Source organism: Camarhynchus parvulus, chromosome 7, assembly GCF_901933205.1.
Source record: "Camarhynchus parvulus chromosome 7, STF_HiC, whole genome shotgun sequence".
Taxonomy (NCBI): domain Eukaryota; kingdom Metazoa; phylum Chordata; class Aves; order Passeriformes; family Thraupidae; genus Camarhynchus; species Camarhynchus parvulus.
Window position 1 is genome coordinate 37,608,209 of NC_044577.1, and position 19,721 is coordinate 37,627,929.

Here is a 19,721-nt window from a genome sequence, read left to right on the forward strand (position 1 = left end):
CATGCAAAACCTTTTCCATTTATCAGATTTTTACTTTTTCCAGATTGGCAGCTGGTTCAATTTTGTATCTAAGATAGCTTTGAGCTAAAGCAGTGAAATGGCAAGGAAAAGGTGTGAAATTAAGAAAGGGGCAAAACCAAGAAACAAACAAACAAGAAAAATCAAATTAGTCAAAACCTCAAACAAAAAAACCCAAACAAAGCAATCCAAATCCTTAAAAATACAAGTGAGGAAAAACATCAAAAGGGATAAAAAAATAGCATAAATGGATTTCAGCACATTTTGTATGCATGCTCCATCTCCAGTTACCAAATATTTGTGTTACTGTCATATTTGTCTCTAATTGTAAACTGAACGTCATATCAAGCTGTTATGATATTTCTGGTAGAGGACTATTTCTGCATTTCTACTCTACTAACCTAATTCTTTTTCAAGGATAGTAGTGGGCTAAATTAACATTTTCCAAAGTTCAGTTTGCCGCATGTGGGCTCTCTTTGGATCTATTGCGTGCTGCTGTCAGGAAGAGACAGCATTGTGACTAATTCCAGCAACAGCTCGGCATGGGCCCTGCAGTGTGTCACCACAGAGGCTTTTAAACACTGGGATGAAATGCACTGGAGTTCCTGCTCAAAGCTGACAGATTTGCTGTTTTCTAGATATTGCTCCTGCTAGGTGACAAAATCAGGTGCTGATATCAGTAGGTGATGTAAGCTAGACTTGTTCCAAAATCATTGAATAAGAGTCAAGTTAAATGCTTAACCAGTTGAAGTGTCGATGAAGCAGCTTTCCTCCTGTGACCCACGGTCAGAGCAGCCTTTCTCATTCCTACGTTCTGTACCTGTAGATGAAATTCAAGTAGTCAGGTATGTTGGGCAGGGATGTGCTCTGGGTTATAGCCTTGTGTGTGTGACAATAAAGTATATGTGTGTATTCAGTGTGCGTTACCATTGCCAGCAATGCAGAGCTGTGTTGCCTCAGTGTAAGGAACTGAGTTTCCAAAAAGTCTCAAGAGCAGAGCAAAAGGGCAAGAGTGGAAAACTTGGTATTCAGGTAGCATGAGAATTCTAGGGCCAGAGGTTGACTTTCAGACGCCTGTAGTCTGCATTGGAATTCTCCTTTTACTTGAAGTCTCATTGTAACTCTAGTTGTGTTTGTGCTAGCATGTGTCTTTAGCACTCTTTTGTACAAATATTTTGTTTCCAAAAAGGCTCCTAAATGGTTGTTTCATTTTACAAAAGAAGTATCCCATGCTGTTCATGTGGCCAAGCTAGTTTTTTGTAATCGGTAGCTGTGGTAGAAAGAAGTAAAATAAAAGGTCATTTATAAATTGCTACATCTTACCCAAAATCACAGTCTCATACTGATATTTAGACACAATCAAATCTGATGGACTTGCCTGTTTTTCCTTTGAAAAGCTTTTTATTTGGAAAACAGTAGCTTATAATCACTGCAAAAATGATCTATTATTCAAAGTTCGATATTTTATATTTCGAGTGAGGAAATTTTCTCATAAAAATGTTTCGACTAATGTTAGTAACACGTGAATGAATTCTGCATTTGCCTGAATCAGTACTACTGTGAGCACAGGGAAGCACGTGACTCGGTGGAAGGACAAAAGGGTGAAGATAATTTGATAAAAAAATCAGTACTGGAAAAATACAGGGGAAGGTTTGGTTTTACACTGGTGTCAGACACCTGCTTGGTCTGTGCAGAAGCTGGCTCTGAAGGCATCTTGCTAACCTGGACAGTGTGGTATCTGTCACCTCCTCACTCAGAGTTGTAGCTGTGTGTGTCAGGTGGTTTGACTTGTTCTGTACAAAGGATCAGAAATCTCTCTGGAAAACTGGAAACTGAAAAAACAGTGAAAACATGAACAGAAACAGACCTACGATTTTTGGACTGCTTTACATGCAGAAACCAGATGCTCTGGAGTGGTGATCCCCAAGGCTGCTTTGCTGGACCCTGCCACGAGCAGTGCCTGCTGCTGTCTGAACAAAGTGGTGCTGGTGGCACACGCTGGTGTGCGCTGTCACTGACAGCAAAGCACCTTAAACAGGAGTTTGTGTCATAGGCTGTGCTCTCCCCTGTCCTGTTGCAGACAGGTTGTGCTGCCTGCTGCTGTGGTGTACAGGAAGTTACCGTGAATAATTCCCACCGACTAATAGAAAATTGAACTCGAGAGCCAATGGTTTGGTTGTCAGGTATAAAGCACTGAAGAATGGTATTTACATGAACTATTTTTTAAGTTTTATCTGCTGGGGGGTTTTGTAAAGTTTTCTATGATTAATTAAAATAAAAACTAACCACATGATTCATTTGTGTGATAATTTTTTTTCTTTCTACAGCTCTACTGAGAAGTCATTTCCTTGGAGATCCTCAGGTATTATCTTTTATGTACAATTTGCTTTAAGCCCAAGTAGATTTATTTTCTTGGCATTCATAGCTTGTTATGACAAAAATGGAACATTAAGCAGCAATGCTACATATATTTTCCAAGTGTCTTTTCTAAAGTACCACATTAATGTTTTCTTTGTCACGTATGGGACACGTGTTCTCTATGTCACTGTAAAAGGTGCTTGAGCTTATAGGTAGTTGCAAGTACTTTTCTTGTATCTTTATGTGCCTTTGCATTTTTGCCTGAGCTGTGACTGTAACATAAGGCTTGTCATGTATTGGGTGTTCCTTGCAATTAACTAAAATTTACTTATGAGTCTTCCCCTTGGCAGGTAAGGAGCATGAAAAAATACTGCATGTTTTAAGCTTGAAAACTCTTTTGGTTTTTGGTTTGGGTTTATTTGGGGTGTGTTGTTTTTTGGTTTTTTGGGTTGTTTTTTTTTTTTGCAGATGTTCTTACTTAACTGAGAAAATCTCTGATTAGTGGAGGTTTTTCTGAGAGTGCTTTTTCTACTTTTGTATCTTGAGATAGTGTGAAGTTTCTTTCCAAAATAAGCATTTTCTTATACTGCTCCATCTGCTCCTGGCTGTACTGGGGGAGAGGGTAGGACTGTGTCTTCAAGGTGGCATTCCCTGGTCTGTTGGAATAATCCCTTCTGGCCCTGACAGGTTGTGTGCATCAGCTGATGTTTGACATTGCGGAGTGGCTCTCTGAACCCCACGGGCTCTGGAGTGATGGGGGCGTGTGCAGGAGCCACTGCAGGGCAGGCACAGACGGGCTCCTGCAGGTCACTTGTTGTGCTGGTCACCGTGTGCTCTTGACATGCTGGCCAAAGTGGCCAGGGCAATGCCAGTGCAGCTGGCATTGTGGGGTGAGAGCTGCATGAGCCCTGTTGTGCAGAGCCTTCCTGTGCCACTCGTGCAGGGTGCTGTCTGTCCTCGGAGCTGTGTGGCTGCTGCACAGGGACCCTGCCTGCTGCTGCTGCTCAATCAAGCATATTCATAATTACCATCATTGGGATTACTTTGTAGCCATTCCCGGGTTTTGTTTTATTTGGAGATTAGGCCCTTAAACTGGTGCATAATTGTATTTTCATGGTTTCTGTTGCTGCAGCTGAGGTGAGGCACGTGTTAGCTTTTTTCCTTTATTTTAATGCTAATTGCTCAACAGCCTACTTGCACTGCCATTTAACTTCTGCTAGTCATGGTGGTTCTTTTCAGGTATTCTTTCAGCAGTGGTTTTAAACAAAAATCAAACTTGTTTTTTCAAGTAACTGAGAAACAAGTCTTAAATTTTTTTTCAATGTGAGTGTTGGATTTGTGGGTTTTGTTTGTTGCGATTTTTTAAATCACATTGTTTCCCCTTCCTCTATAATGTCCCAATGATATTTCACAACTGGTACAGATTCCTACTGAGAGCTCTCAGGTGTTGTTTTACTTACTTATTTCAGCCAGTTCAATTCCACTGCATTATTTCCTCTTCTGATTTTCCCGTAACTTACTCACTTTTCTCCTTGACCTTCTATTACTCTTTCTCTCTCTCTTTCTCTCTCTCTCTCTCTCTCTTTCTCTTCTCTCTTTCTCTTCTCTCTTTCTCTTCTCTCTTTCTTTCTTTCTCTCTTTCTTTCTCTCTTTATTTTTCTTTCCTTCTTTTATCCAGCTCATGTTTTTATTTTGTTGTTTTATTCTCCCTTCACATTTGTGTATTTTTCTTTAGAAATCTCATGTGCATCTCCCTGCTAAGCAGTCACTTGAGACATGGCCAAAAATTCTACTTCTGTTTCAATGCTCTATGTGTTACTGCAAACCTAGATGTGTATTTTGCATGTCTCTATATTCAAAGTAGCCATTCCTAAGTAATTGCTCAGAAGTGGGCATGTTGGAAAAAATCCCTATTTCTTGCTTAGAAGTTCCTGATCTACATTTCATTTCCTGTTTACATTTATACTGTGATTATGGTTTGATTATAAGTTTTTATTCCCCAATTCACCATGAATCTTTGTTTTGTAGAAGTGTCACTAGTTGCTTTATAAACTGTAATCTGAAAATACTGAAGATAAAGATGGATTAAACCACTGCCTTAAGTCACCTTTTCTGTGACTATTAGGTAGTGGTTTATGTCAAAAGCATCAGTGGATGATAAGATGTGACTGTAGCTGTAATTGCTTTCTGCATCAGTGGAATTATACAGAATTTTTCACAGAAATATAAAGTGATGTTGTTTTGCAGATGCTTATAAATAGAATATTAGATCAGCCATTTATAAGAAGGGTATTATTTTATTCAGGACATTCCTCCTGTTTTATGGTAGTGGAGTCAGATAGAAACACAACAATTCATATTATTGTGCATTCTTGCCTTTGTTAAACAGCCTAAACAATCTTTATTTTTTAGCCCTATGAAGGCTTTGGCCTGGTGGGCAGTGTGTGACGGGAGCGAGATTGGGCTCAAACCTCTGTCCTGGGAACATCTGCACTGAACAGCACAATTGGGCCTTATTCTTCCTGTGTCTCTCCCCAAACTGATTGTCAGTTTGACATTGATTTAGTATCATGTAATATCCAGTAACTGAGATAATAGGCCTTGTATCAGATAAACAAAAAGATTAAAGTATTGAAGTTGGATGTAATCCTAATGTGAATGTCCAAGTCCTCCAAGTGTTTTATTCTGAAGAACATGGAACACCCACTGGTGGCTGTTACCATCTGGTGTTGAGCTGGTGTAACAGGCTGTGAAGTCAGTTCTGGCAGTGTTGGTTCTCTGGATCATTTCTAGGCATACTGATGATTAAACTAATAGAAGTGTAGTAACACTTCTTATTAAATCTTAATTAAATTTGGTAATAATGCTCCTATTCTAGTAAAATAACTAGCCTCAAATTTTACAAGCTAGTTTTGACCTAAGAGTGTACTACTGGTAAATAACTGCTGACTGCCTAGGATTTCTAGGATTTATTGATTTTTTAAAAAACCTGACTAGCATTCAAGCATTCTTCATAATAGCAATTGCTGAGTAACATTTTTAGTATGTGTTCCTTATGGGTCATTATGCAGGTAGTGAGAGACCAGTGTTTTGTGTGCAACCACTGGTAAAAGCCAGAGTATTTCTGTGCATCAGGCATCGCTGCCCAGAGCCCACCAAGCCCCACCAAGCAATCCTTGGGGCTGGGCTGGTGCTCCTTGGCACATTCCCATTGGATTTGCTCCAGGTTCTTTCATGGATTTCTGCAGCAAGAATTTACATTTCAGGTGTTACCTTTAAACGTAACATCCATTGCCTGCTCTGCTTCCTCAGAGAGGTTCAGCTTGGATATTAGGGGCAATCCTTCATGGAGGGGCTGTCCAGCCCTGGCACAGCTGCCCAGGACAGGGTGGGGTCCCCATCCCTGGAGGGATTTAAAAGCCGTGTGGATGTGTCACTTTGGGACCATGGGGCAGTGGCCTTGTGCTGGGGGAGCAGCTGGGCTCCATGGTCTCAGAGGGCTTTTCCAGCCCAAACCATTCTGTGGTTCTGTACTGCATCTCTGCTGCCTGCTTAACATGGTAACTGAATGCTTAATGTCTCTGTTAAAATAATGTTGATTCAGTATCTTCATCTTTGTCCTTTTTTTCCAGACTCTTTAACTTTTTCCTTTCTTCATAGGAGCATTGCTGTGCCTCCTTTGCCTTTCCTTACAACACTGTCATTTGTCTGTACAGTTCAGCTGGCATTCTTGGAACTGAAGTTAGCTTAAGAGGCATATATTTAGATATTAGTTTACTAAGTAAAAAATATGTATAGAAATTTGCAGCAACTACTGTCCACAGTACACAAACAGGGATGAAATTCAGCTCAGCCTTTTACATCTGGAGGTATTGATTACAGGCCCTTAAGACAAGGGTAGCTATCCACTGGGCACTGCAGCACAGTTGCACAGTGTTTCTATTCTTCAGAGTATACTAGATAATCAATTAATTTTTCATTAAAATAGGTTGGAACATATATTTGAAAGATTAGACTTGTAGAGCTACATCAAAACTTTCAGGTAACAAAATTCTCAGATATTTATATTAACATTCTGTTCATTGTGTTTGGGAGATGATACCTGTCTGCCAGTAAACTGATTCTGTTTGGTGTAAGTCTTCCATTAGAGTGTATGAGAAAAGGATCATTATTGAGGTTTCAGGAAACTTGCATATGAAACACTGGATTTATCTAAACAATTTATTCTTTCAGATCCTCCGCCCACCAGTGTAAGCAAGCCCCAGGTGTCAGAGGGTGTTCACACCAATGCCTATGATATTAGGACAGAAGCAGAGCAAGGGACTCTCTACTCACCAGAGCAGACATCTCTCCATGAAAGTGAGGGTCTGTTGTGTGCATTTTAAATATTAGAATATATTTCTGTATTGAAAGTATAAAAACACAATATAGTTATGAATGCAACAAATAATAAATTTATATAACTTGGTGGACTTGTTAGATGATTTTATTCTTATGCTGGCTTCATATTTACAGGGTCTGTAGGTAACTCAAGAAGTTCAACACAAATGAATTCCTATTCTGACAGTGGTTACCAGGAAATAAGCAGTTTCCATAACAGCCAGAACTTGAACAAGGCAGAGCTCAGACAGCAGCATTCCCTTGGGGGACCCCTCAACAACCACGATGCGGTGAGGAGCTCGCGCGCCGAGGGGCAGACATCAGTCCAGGTACTCTGACCAGTGCACTGTGCACCTCTGGCTGTGCACGGGCTCCAACAGGGTTTAGAGACAGTAGCTGTACAGTTGGGCCCCCCTTTGTATGGGCTGGAGTTAATGTTACCAAATTAGCTTTTGTTTAATGCATTCACTGGTTACAAAGCGGGAATGGCTTGCAGCAGAGATTCCTTTGCTGGGATCAGCATGTGTGATCTGGGTCATTCACAGGAGCTGAAGTGAAGTAGCATTCCTGACTGCACAGTACACTGCTATTATCATATCAAGAAAGTATCACTCACTCAAAATTCATTGTGAAGTGGGGGAAAACCTTCCTAGAAGTTAGCCTGTATGTAAGCATAGTTCTTAAAGGAAGATGCTACTTGGGTTCCTGTACATTCTATGGTTTCTAGCTTTTCCCTCCTTTTTCAGTAAATGGAATGATAGTAAGACAGTAATTGTTAGAATATTTCTGGATTATACCAGAACTCTTTGCATTACTGTTCCTGAGTTTCCAGAGTGGTTGAGTAACAAGGAAGGAAAGTATAGGTGAAGATTAACATAGCAAGCCAAATGAGAATGAGAAACAGGTGGGTTTTTGATGTTAAATTGTCATTTTCTATACTAAGAAGCACTGGTTAGAAAAAAGTTACAGAGAAACTTGAAGGAATTAGGTTTAGGGTAAAAGCTACACTCCAGCTGCCTGTATACACCATGAAGTTGTGTGCATTTCCTGCTGACTTCTCCATCTTACAGGAGAACAATATCCACTCTGTGACCTAAATGATAAAACTCATAAATGTTTTTGATTTCCAACAGCCTTCAGCCAATATCGCTGCCAACCGTGTGATGAGACGGGTCAGTTCGGTGCCATCCAGAGCCCAGTCTCCCTCCTACATGGTCGGCACGAGCATGTCCCCGTCGCGGGGGTCGCTGCGGACATCTCTGGGGAGCGGCTACGGCTCTCCCGGCGTCACTGAGCAGAGATCCCTGCCCTCCCACGCGTACTCATCCACCACGCTGCCCGTGCAGCGGGCGGGCTCCCCGTACGGCGCGCACAGACCTGCCTCCCCCTCGGCCGTGCGCCGCGTCGGCTCGCTCACCTCGCGGCAGGCAAACCCCGGCAGCGGTGCTGCCCCGTACCCAGCAGCGGGCAGAGTCGGCTCTCCTCTCGCCCTGACCGATGTGCAAACCAGAGTGGGCTCTCCATCCCAGACTCAGCTGGGATCCTCTTCCCCAAAGCGCTCTGGCATGACGGCCGTTCCACAGCACTTGGGGACGACGCTGCAGAGGACAATTCATGACATGGAACCATATGGGCAGCAGTACGATATCTATGAGAGGATGGTCCCCCCACGGCCAGATAGCCTCACAGGTGAGTAGCAGGCACAGACCACAGCTGCAGAAAACCCAGAATACAGTCCTGGAGTTGTGCATGAAACGCTGTAGCACTGGGGCACAATTGCCTGCTGGTGTCGGGTCACTTGTACATACTGATGTCAAACATTGTGTCAGTTGCAAGTTCCTCATAAATACTGGATTTATGATTATTAATTGCTAGCCATGCATTGAATTAAATGCTATGATTTAAGTTGCTAAATGAAATTCTAAGTCTTACAGAGGCATGTCAGATTTTCAGAGATAAAGTACATTTAAAATGTGTGTGCAGGCTAAACATAAAGTGAAGCATACTAGCCTGGAACTAATTTTATGTCCAGTTCTTTCCTAAAAGATATAGTTTATTACCACTGAATATTAGGGGTTTTTTCCACTGATATTTCTAGACTATCTCATTGGACTTCAAGTTCAATATAGGGTAACCATTTTAATACTAGCTTAAAATAGAGCCCTAAAAGGTAGAATCTATTCATCTGAGAGGTAGTTCTTGTTAACATGTGTGTTACTGATTTTGTTCTGACCTTCATCTGAATGAGCACAGACAAGGTGATTATCCAATTAGACCTTGTGCCCTTTGAAACACATGTCAATTTCTGTTTTTTCTTTTGAACCATTATAGTGCAGGAAACTCCAAAATGCTCTCATTCCTCAGTAGAAGATAAAATGTGTCTTCTCCCTCACTTCTGTTTGCAAGACTTAATAACATGCCAGTTTGATAAGGGTTTGGGAATGAGTTTGATGGGAAAGGCCCTGCTGCCCTCTTTGCCTGCTCAAGTCCTCTGTTCTCAGCACCTGTAGATGTGTTTTATTAGTGATGGCTCAAAGCTTTCCTTGCAGACAATGTGGCAGAGTAGGTCTGAGATTTTAGGGGAGGAGAATACACAGACAAAGGATACATTTTGTTACACATCACTACTCCATTGTACTTTTGAAGCTGTTTTGTAATCTCCATCATTTCATCATCCTTGCATAGCTCATTTCACATATTCTGCTGCTTTGGTAACTGCCAAAGCTTTAGTGCCTGCAATGGTAATGCTGAAGTCAACAAAGTTGTATATATTTTCTATGAAATATTAAATATATAGCAAGGTGAAAAATACTAATCCAGCTGCAGCATAGCTATTTATATATACTCACATCATGGGCTATTTAAACCTTTATAAAGATTTTTCTCCATGTGCTTACATTTCTGCTGCCACTATCAAGCAGATGTTTGCTCTTACTGCTGCAGACTGTTTCAGTTTGACGATTACACCCCCTTTCGTCTGTGCCCTCTGTCACGACAGGATTTCTGTCAGGTCCATACTTACCCTGTTATTGCTGAATCCGTGCACTGTGTGTGCTGACTCAGCTTTTATTCTCTGTGGTTTAGACTGTAAATGATACCAAAAAATTAAGTTGGAAAATTTCAAGTTGCTAGTGTGAACTAGTTGGAATTTCAAGTTTTGTATGGACAAAACTTTTGGTCAAGGAAATGCTGCTTTGTCAGCACCCTTTCAGTATGGGCCATTTAATAATGGAAAAAATGTAATGAATAAGTCTTTGTAACTGGCAGGTTTAAACAACACCTTTTCTCGGCCAAAGGAAGAAAGATTCAGTCCTGACAGCTCTGTTGCTTTGCTGAAGATGGGCCACATGGGCATGTCCCTGTGCTTGGTTGCAGGCCTGAGGAGTTCGTACGCGAGCCAGCACAGCCAGCTGGGGCAGGAGCTGCGCTCGGCGGTGTCCCCGGACATGCACATCTCCCCCATCTACGAGGGCAGGACGTTCTACAGCCCCGTGTACCGCAGCCCCAACCATGGCACCGTCGAGCTGCACCACGGCTCCCAGGCCGCCCTGTTCCGCTCCGGCTCCGGTGGGTGACGGCCCCGGCTCCGGCTGAGCCGGCTGGCGCGGGGAGCAGGGGGGACACCCGGAATGCCAGTGCAGGAGGAAGAACTAGAGGGTGTCAATTAATGGAGACAGAAGCTAGGTTTGAAGGACTTAAAATGACCTGTAGGAATTAAAAGGCTCTTGTGATGTTTGCAGGGGATGCTTGGGGCTATACATCACTGTCAGCTTGGGGTCGGAGTGTTTTCTGTTTGATAGCACATGCACGGGTACATCCCAGATAAGTGTATTCATGACACACAGAATTTATTGCTTCCTCTCTTGCGTTTTCTATGCATCTCTCTCTTAAGAATTGAGTTGGTTCATGGGGTTTTTTTATTCATCAATACAGTAAAACAAGAGCTTGCCACTAAAATTACCTACCGCATCTTTCACAGTAAAAATACTGTTTTACCCAACTTCTCAACAAAGCATAAGGGTAAATGCTACAGCTGAGGATTGTCTATTGAAACCGAAATATTCCTCTAGTATCTCATAGAAGTGCCACTCATGTATTATGAAGAGCATAGGCATTAGATTAGTATTAGGATTTATTTTCTGTAGAGAGAAATGTAATGCATGTTGCAATGCAGTTTGTTCTTTAAGGTTGATTAATAATCTGTATAGTGGTTTCCAAAAACTCTTAAAATATTAGAGTGATTTAGTTAAGTAACTCTCTAGAATTATTTATAGAGAACTGTCCGATTCATATGCTCTGTTTTCACACACTTGAAAATGCCTTTTTAATGTTTGCTAATGTAACTGCAATACCAAGAGAATAGTGCTGAAGGAGCAACCAGCTTTTGCAATTCTCCTGCCTTCCACAACCTAGAATAAATGGAGTTTGTCAGGATGTGCCAATGAAGAAATATAGCTAGAAACTGGAATTATTTGTTTACTTGTCTACTTAATACCACTTTCATTGGAAGAACAAGAGCCACCACAACAGCTCTGTTCAGATTGGAAGATGCATGTTCTTGTTCCCAAACCACTCAGCTTCATCTTTGCAATGATCCACGTGTTACCTTTTGTCAGGGAAAGTGTACATGTAGTTAGGAAAAGCAAACTATCATATAAACAATATGCATTTTTGTTTACTTGTTTTTCCTTTTTGGTACGGTTGGTGAATTGATATTATGAACTTTGAAAACACTTTGCACCCAAATTTCTGCTTGTTGGCATGGGATGCATTTCCTACTTTAAATACTTGTTGAGGGAAGCTGAGTCACGACTTTGATCCCACCAAACCTTTCATTCTGTAACTAACCTCTCTCTCCATTTGCATGGGACACTGAGGAATTGTTCCATGAAATCTGCCATCAGCTTGCAACCTGGAGCACAGTACACATTTTCAAGACTGATGGTTTTTTTGCTTGCAGTGTTAAGTAGGTGTCACCCCTTCTGTACAGCAGGCACTTGTTACGTGGTTGGTTTGACACTGTTTTGTCCTAGGCATGGGTAACCTGCAGCGATCCTCCAGCCAGCGTAGCACCCTCACATACCAAAGAAACACCTACGGGCTGCCCTCGGCGGCCGCGCTGGCGGAGCCGCTGCGGGCGGTGCCGTTCCGGCTGCCCGAGCCCGGCTACGGCCGCCTGCCCCCCGCGCCCGACGGCGGCACCACGCGCTCGCCCTCCATCGACAGCATCCACAAGGACCCCAGGCAAGTCCCCGCCAGGGCTGCGGCTGCAGCCAGGGCACAGCTTCCCTCCCGCCTGCGGCGCTGGGCCCGTCCCCCGGCCCGGTCAGCCCGCTCATTTAAATACTCACAGCTCCGCCTTTACTGCCAAAACAGTGAACGCGGGCTGCTGCTTGCAGTGACAAAAAACAGCTGGTACGCATTTCATTATCGCATTTTTCTTTCATGTTTGTTTTCGTGGGGAAGTTATTACAGGGAACACAACTTTTATGAGATTTGACTGGATTACTGAAAATATTTTTTAGTAACCTGTAACACTGCAGTGAGTTTTCTCTTTCTATGAATGGGAATTGGGGCTTGAAAATTCAAAAGGACAGACCTAATTTATTTGAATTAATTTTTTGTGAACAGCTTGCTTAAATTTCAAAACAAAGTGTTAAAACTATTTATAAATGTGCCATTTTGAAAGTGAACACACATATTTCTGCAATAATTACTGATTTGACGTTGCAGATGTCTGTGCACAGTGTGAGCCGCTGACAAGTGTAGCATCATCATTGTAATTTACTCTAGACACTGTGCACTAAAACCTTGTATTTAACCTAGGAGTATCAGAGCCCAGGCTGTGCACAGCTTGGAAGGACTTATGTGCATATTCGGTGTGGATTTGGAATTAGTAGAAATTTCAGTCCCTCCTCAGATTGCTGGTTCACTGAGAAACCAGCTCATCCTGGAGGAGCTGGGCTGAGCTGTGCCTCCAGGGCTGTCCTGGGGGCATGGTGGGCTCCAAGGAAACCTCAGGCAGAGATGGTGAGACTGAAGTTTTCTGTTGCATTCCCCTGCTCCCATCTACAGCAGGCTCATAGCACCAGGCAGTTATCTAGTCTGGGCCAGTCCTGTCATCTCAGCAATGAAAATGCTGCTTTAATGGATTTTGTTATTCTATTTATTAGTGGAAATTGATATATTTAATTTGTTAATAGATATCAAGAGACAGAATTAGTTTCATTTAACTGAATGGTGCATTCATCCAAATGATTTTAATAGGATAATCTTACCTCTAGGTAGTAAAGCTTGGAGGCTGCCTGCTCTGGTATGGTGGCAAGAAGAGTTACTTATAGCAGGGATGCTTCCCATTCATAGCAAGGAACTTTAAAGAAACTCTGACTCAGTTGTCACTGCTGATGCACCTTCTTAACTTGTTACAGAGGAATAGTTATTACAGGGGAATAGCTTTTACCTTACATTTAATCTGTTCCAGTTTCTGATGTGCATACTGGGCTGTGGCAGGGGAGCATGTTACACAGCCTCAGAGGGGGCTGTTAGGAAGCACCACTCTGGAATGAGAGGGAAAGCAACTAGTTTTATTAGAAAGCCAGTTTCCCCTAGGGTTTTCCTATCATTAGTATGGAAAAATAAAGCTCTGAATTGTTGAGCAGTTCAAAGTGGGCACAGACCTGAGCTTCCCCTTTGTGTGACGGGGAGTCCTGGGGAGACCTGAATGGCCAGGCCAGCATTAGTCTTGGAACAGCTGCCCAGCTACTGTTCTTGGAACATACTTTGCTCTTTTTTTTTGTTTATTTGGGGTTTGGTTTTTGGTGTTTTGGTGGGGTGGTCGGTTGGTTTGCTTGTTTGTTTGTTTGTTTGATTGATGGTTTTGGGAGTTTGGCTTTGTGTTTGTTTTAGATTTTTGTTTACTTGGATTTTTGACCCTGAGAAAACTTAAGATACTACTTTATCCCCCTCCAGTTCTCTTTTACAGAAGGCAAACGGCCCAGCAAATATTAATTACTATGTTTCTAAATCTGCAAACTGGGCATGTTCCATGACTTCTCCAGGACTGGTCTGCACAAAATCATTGTGGTTTAATGTAGGAGATATTATTTAATGATTTTAAATTTACAATCCCTGAATAACTCAAATCAAGCAAACATCCTGCATCTGATTCTGACAATAACACTTCAGGATGTGCAGGTTTTGTTGAGGTATAATTGGCTTCTGCCTAGGGAGAACATTAAGCACTGAGAAAAAAATGTTGTGCAGAAATGATGCCCCTAAGCAGCACTGTTGAGGGGGTCTCTTTTGCATTATATATTTAACTTTTGTGAGATTTTTTTGTAGATTGAAATATTTGAGTTGGTGTTACCTTAGTGATTATTTGTATTTGTGTGGTCCATAAGCCAACAGAAGCACACTGGATATATTGTCCTTTTCCAGTTGGAAGACTAAAAGGTGATGTGACCCACTGCTATCCCATTATACCTGGGCTTCCTTCTAGCCCTCTTACTCCAGAACAAAACTGAATTGTTGGAAAGCCGTTAAGATGCTCCAGCACTTGTATTTAGTAAATCCCCATCCTTTGTGAGTAATGCCTTCTCTCCGTGTGCTGTCCACTGAAGGGAGTTTGCGTGGCGAGATCCAGAGCTGCCTGAGGTCATTCACATGCTCCAGCACCAGTTCCCGTCGGTGCAGGCCAACGCAGCTGCCTATCTGCAGCACCTCTGCTTTGGGGATAACAAGGTGAAAACAGAGGTAGGTGCTGCTTGTGCTGCTCTTCCAGGGCACCGGTACAGGAAAACTAGGCCTCTTGCCTCTTCCCTTTTGTTTCATCATGACACAGTATTTGTGACCCTCCTGTGTTCCTGTGTGTACCAGGGGGATGCTAATATTGAAGTGCCTGGGGGTTGTAATTATGCACACTCAGATTCTTCCTGTCATAAGAGCTGCATGGAAATTCTATGGAAATCTTTTGCCTCAAAGTTTTCGTGCAGCAGAACTCTACAGTAGGTTTGCCAGAGCCTGGCTATGTGTAACCTGTTGGTGACTGGAGACAAGAACAACCAGGAGCTCTGGAGTGCTTTCACTGGTTTTTATCAAGGTGTTTCAAGGCATCTTAGGGAATGAGTGAGTTGTCAGGCAAAGGAAAGGAGCCCAACCCTAGAGAAACATGGAGGAAACTGTTTATGCCACTGTGATGTGGGGGCAGAATACATCTGAGCAAACATTCAGATTATTATTGAAATCCTTTGAAACTTTGCATTTGAAGACCTGCCGTTTTTGCGAAGCAGCTGTGACCTGTTGATTTGAGGGAATTTGCTCTTTCATTTGCATGCTGTGTGTGTGTGCTAGATGTTATTTTCAGTATAAATTTTATTTATGTTAATAAAATGTTGGTTCAACTTTTGTAAGAAGATAACTCACATAATTCACTGTTGCTGGGAGATGAAACGGTGATAGTTTTGATGATCTGATGATCGTGGTGATAATCAGCTCTTATTTCCAATATTCCCTAAAAACATATTTTGGGTATGGGAAATTACTTTTAAAACTGGAAACAAAACTGATGCAATAACAATTCTCTGCACACAGCAAGTGTCTGAAAATGACCCTCAGCCATTGCAGTGGGGTGGAGGGAGAGGTTCAGTCCCATGTAGCAATCAAGTCAATAAGGTTCAGCAGCTGTTTCTTCTGGAAGTAGAATGGGAAGTACTCTTCTCATAAAAACAAAAGCCTTTTACATCTGTAGAGTGAGGTGAGTGAGATCAGTGAGTGCTGATGGTCCTGACATTCCACTTTCCAGGTCTGTAGGCTAGGAGGTATCAAGCACCTGGTGGATCTCCTGGATCACAGAGTCCTGGAGGTTCAGAAGAATGCCTGTGGTGCGCTGAGGAACCTCGTTTATGGAAAGTCCACCGATGAGAACAAAATAGCCATGAAGAACGTGGCAGGGATACCTGCCCTTCTGCGGCTGCTGAGGAAGTCAGTCGATGCTGAGGTCAAGGAGCTGGTGACAGGTAAGCTTGGAAGGGAAATTAGCAGAGAGCTGTAATGCAAAGTATTTTTCTGGACACTTATTTTGATCAGTTAAAACAGCACAGAGTGTAGAGTCATTGGGAGAAGTGAATGCTGAGGTAGTTGCACTAAAGATCCACTTAGGGTGGATTTTCCCTCATATGAGTCTCCTGCACACACAGCAGGTACTCCTTTATTGATTCTGAACATTCATTTTATTGCCGTCTTTTTTTATCTTTTCTTGACAACAGTTTTAAATAAGATCTTGCAGAATTCGTAAGATGGATCCAAACTATGTAAATGTGTACGGTATTTAATCTGAATTATAATCAAGGATGACTTCTTCAGAAAAATTATTTAAGCTGTGTTTCATGATGAAAAAGAAGATTCAGTGCTGTTTAGTATGTTATTTGTATATACAGTTCTGCTGGTAATTTACGTCAGGTTTCATACTTCTGTGTCTGAATGTCATGTATAGAAACTTTGCTGGGCAGGGGACTAGGGATTTCTGCCTGAGGATAAAAGATGGATAGCAGTTACATGCAGCTGATGGATGCATGGGACATGCCCCGGACTTGTTGCTGTTGTTTCCAGGAAGAAAGTTTCCGTAGGATTTTTATATCCCTTCTTGTATGTTCAGTTCTGCTCCTCGGTACCTGACATCCCTGATATATGGTGCCAGGTAGCAGGATGTCAGGGCAGACCATCCTTATCATTGGCAAAAAACCAAACCAAAGCCATGCCCTCCTCCACTGTTCACTTTGTTTACCTTGCTTTCCTCCTTTTTGGATGTTGGCTCTCCACGTTCTGCCTGCTCTGGAATCACATCACATATTTAAAGCAATGTCTTTTAAGTTGTCAGTGTTGCTTCGTGTTTGTTTGCCAAGTCTCTGCTGACTCTTCTGCTCTGGAAATGTCTTCTAAGGGGTTCTCTGGAACTTGTCTTCGTGTGATGCCGTGAAGATGACAATCATTAGAGATGCTCTGTCCACGCTGACAAACACTGTGATAGTGCCCCACTCGGGATGGAACAGCTCCTCCTTTGATGATGATCATAAAATTAAATTTCAGACTTCCCTCGTTCTGCGCAATACAACAGGATGCCTGAGGTATTTGCTCTTCTAGAATACTCCCTTTTAAAGAGTAATCATGTTATCCAGCAGGTCTTTCTTGTATTGTAAAGACAAAGGAATTGTTTTAGTCTATAAATTACAGAGTTCTATCATGTAGACAGCTTTTCCAATTGTCCTTTTTTTCCTAATAGAAAAATATGAAAATTACCAAGTTAGTCACTAAGAGTTGCTAACCAATTACTAATCAGCTGCATAAAAACCTTCTGCAAACTGTCTAATAAGTGATTATCTGTATGTCCTTACATACACTGTGTTCCTTTGTCATTGTAACTTTCAGGAACCTGAGCTCCGCTGGGGAAGAGGCACGAAAGCAGATGAGGTCCTGCGAAGGACTGGTCGATTCGCTGCTCTACGTGATCCACACCTGTGTGAACACCTCAGATTATGATAGCAAGGTGTGTGCATGTCTCATGTACGGATACTTTAGTGCTAAACTGTGTGTCTGATCTTGGGGCTTTGTGTAGCTCAGGTGAGCACGGTGATGTCCTCAGCTCAACTGGCATCACTCCCAGCCCCAGGTTACTGAGGCACAGCCAAACTCAGTTGTGTAACAGAGGGTCACCTCTTGTTTTCAGCAGTGTTGCAGTATCTGTTTCTTAATAAACCAGTAATAAGCTCTCAAGCTTTTCATTTTCAGAATACTAAAGAATAAGCCTCTATAGCAGAGACCACTCTTATAAATACTGTCAGATTTGAGAGAGATTGCATTTTCCCAGAGAAGCAGCCACAACACAGCCCAAGGCCCAGCATTAGAGTTCAGCACTTGTGCTCCCAGTGCCTTTTCTCCTCTACTGACCTGGTTTGGTTTGGTTTGTGTTTGTGTGAGGAAGAACTGGTGACGTGGTGTCTCTCTGGTTTGGTTCAGACAGTGGAGAATTGTGTGTGCACCTTGAGGAACCTTTCCTACCGCTTGGAACTGGAGGTACCTCAGGCACGGCTGCTGGGAATCAATGAACTGGATGACTTGTTGGGAAAAGAGTCACCCAGCAAAGACTCCGAGCCAAGCTGCTGGGGGAAGAAAAAGAAGAAGAAAAAAAAAACTTCCCAGGAGGATCAGGTTTGTATTTTCAATGTACTGCAAATCCCTCAGATGGGGTTTGACTCATGGTGGGGTAGGACATAGCTTGACAAAAACTGCCCTACCTAGAATGAAAATGCAGAGGTTTTGTCCAGTTACAAATCTGCATTCCTTTCTCAGTGGGATGGAGTTGGCCCTATCCCGGGATTTTCCAAGTCTCCTAAAGGGGTGGAGATGCTCTGGCACCCATCAGTGGTGAAGCCATACCTGACACTGCTGGCAGAGAGCTCCAACCCAGCCACTCTGGAGGGCTCTGCAGGATCACTCCAGAACCTTTCTGCAGGCAATTGGAAGGTAAGGGAATTCCTGCTCCTCCTCCTCTTTGTAGTCCAGCTGATTTTTCTTGTAAGACCCTGGAATGTGTTTGGGGGGGACATGCCATTTTCTTGTGTGCATCTGAGCATTCCTCGCTTGTCTGTGCATTAGTGCTCATGTGCTGCAGTCATGTTTCCACAGTGAAGAGCCTTGGCAAAGAGCAGGGGCAATAAGAGCCATATGGAAGCTGGCATTTATTTTAAATAAACAGAAAAAGCTTCTTCCAGCTTCATCTTTTGATCTTATCAGATCAAAACAATTTTCTGGCTTCTAGCTGTGAATTCTGGTGGGGAAGTGCTGTTGAAATAAGACCAGGACAAATAAATTTACCTTATTTCCATAATCCATTATTTATTTCCATACATTCTGGCCATTGCATATATAATGTGCTACAAAAGCAGCACATGAGAACACTATATTGTGTCATGTATTTGTTATGGAGAAATTAAAAAACAAAGCAAGCGTTGCTTCCTTTGCTTGCAGCAAGCCAGCTAAGCCCTTTTCAGTTTGACCATTATGAAATTGGTATTAAAAAAAAATACAAGCAAAACCCAACCCCCCTGCTCCTTTTTCAGTAATCATTATCTATTCAGATACTTTCTCTCTTTGTAAGAGGAATGAGTGAAAAATGGCAAAGAGCCAGCTCTTTATAATCACAGAAAAAGCACACATCAAACATGTCATCTTTTATTGGAAAGGACCAAGCATGCTTGAGAGTCCCAGCCCAGCCCGAGGCTGTTTCAGTGGCAGTGCTGTGGAGGGTTGGTGGGTAACTGAGCTTCTGTGTCAGTTTGCAGCCTACATCCGTGCTGCCGTGAGGAAGGAGAAGGGGCTGCCCATCCTCGTGGAGCTGCTGAGGATGGACAACGACAGAGTGGTGTCATCTGTGGCCACTGCCTTAAGGAACATGGCCTTAGACGTCCGGAACAAGGAGCTTATTGGTATGTACAGACCGTCCTCGAGAGAGCACCAGCACCGGGATGTCAGACCTTGGATGGGAAATCCAAGGAGAGATTCCACTAATGGGAACAGCACACTTGATGTTCCTGTGTCACATCAGTTGTGTCACATAAGTGAGTCCTCCTGACAGCAGCAGCTTTCCAGAGCAATATTGCCACATTAGTTTGCTGCTGGCCGTCTTTCATGGATGGGAGTCAGCCAAACCAGACAGAAAACCTTCAATGCCAAATAGGATGGAAACACAGCTCTGCTTCCTTGGAGCTCAGTGCTTACCTGCGTGGGGGGTGCAGGTCTCCCATGTGTTCCTGGGGGATGGAACAGCTCTGCTCCACAACAGCCGTGCTTTGTTAACAATCTTGAACAGGAAGAGAGGGAAGAAATCTTCTCCAGGAAAACACAGATATAGAGGATCATCTGTGTCTTTGCTGAACTAACTCATAAACAGAGGTGCTTGCTAGAAAAAACTT

The 19,721-nt window shown here is 42.7% G+C and overlaps 1 protein-coding gene across 7 annotated transcripts in view; it reads left to right on the forward strand.

Moving 5' to 3' along the window:
• The window catches only part of PKP4 (plakophilin 4), a 65,941-nt gene that overhangs the window by 39,006 nt on the left and 7,214 nt on the right, over window positions 1–19,721 (forward strand). For 3 of the 7 annotated variants that reach the window (XM_030952319.1, XM_030952321.1, XM_030952322.1), the window contains exons 4-16: window positions 2,346–2,380; window positions 6,610–6,741; window positions 6,892–7,085; window positions 7,890–8,445; window positions 10,132–10,323; window positions 11,790–12,000; window positions 14,376–14,508; window positions 15,557–15,770; window positions 16,694–16,877; window positions 17,179–17,296; window positions 17,767–17,958; window positions 18,100–18,273; window positions 19,085–19,235. In XM_030952319.1, coding sequence (XP_030808179.1) covers window positions 2,346–2,380; window positions 6,610–6,741; window positions 6,892–7,085; window positions 7,890–8,445; window positions 10,132–10,323; window positions 11,790–12,000; window positions 14,376–14,508; window positions 15,557–15,770; window positions 16,694–16,877; window positions 17,179–17,296; window positions 17,767–17,958; window positions 18,100–18,273; window positions 19,085–19,235 — 2,486 coding nt within the window. The remainder of the gene's footprint in view (window positions 1–2,345; window positions 2,381–6,609; window positions 6,742–6,891; window positions 7,086–7,889; window positions 8,446–10,131; window positions 10,324–11,789; window positions 12,001–14,375; window positions 14,509–15,556; window positions 15,771–16,693; window positions 16,878–17,178; window positions 17,297–17,766; window positions 17,959–18,099; window positions 18,274–19,084; window positions 19,236–19,721) is intronic. The other 4 variants (XM_030952320.1, XM_030952325.1, XM_030952324.1 and 1 more) reach the window with 2 other exon arrangements.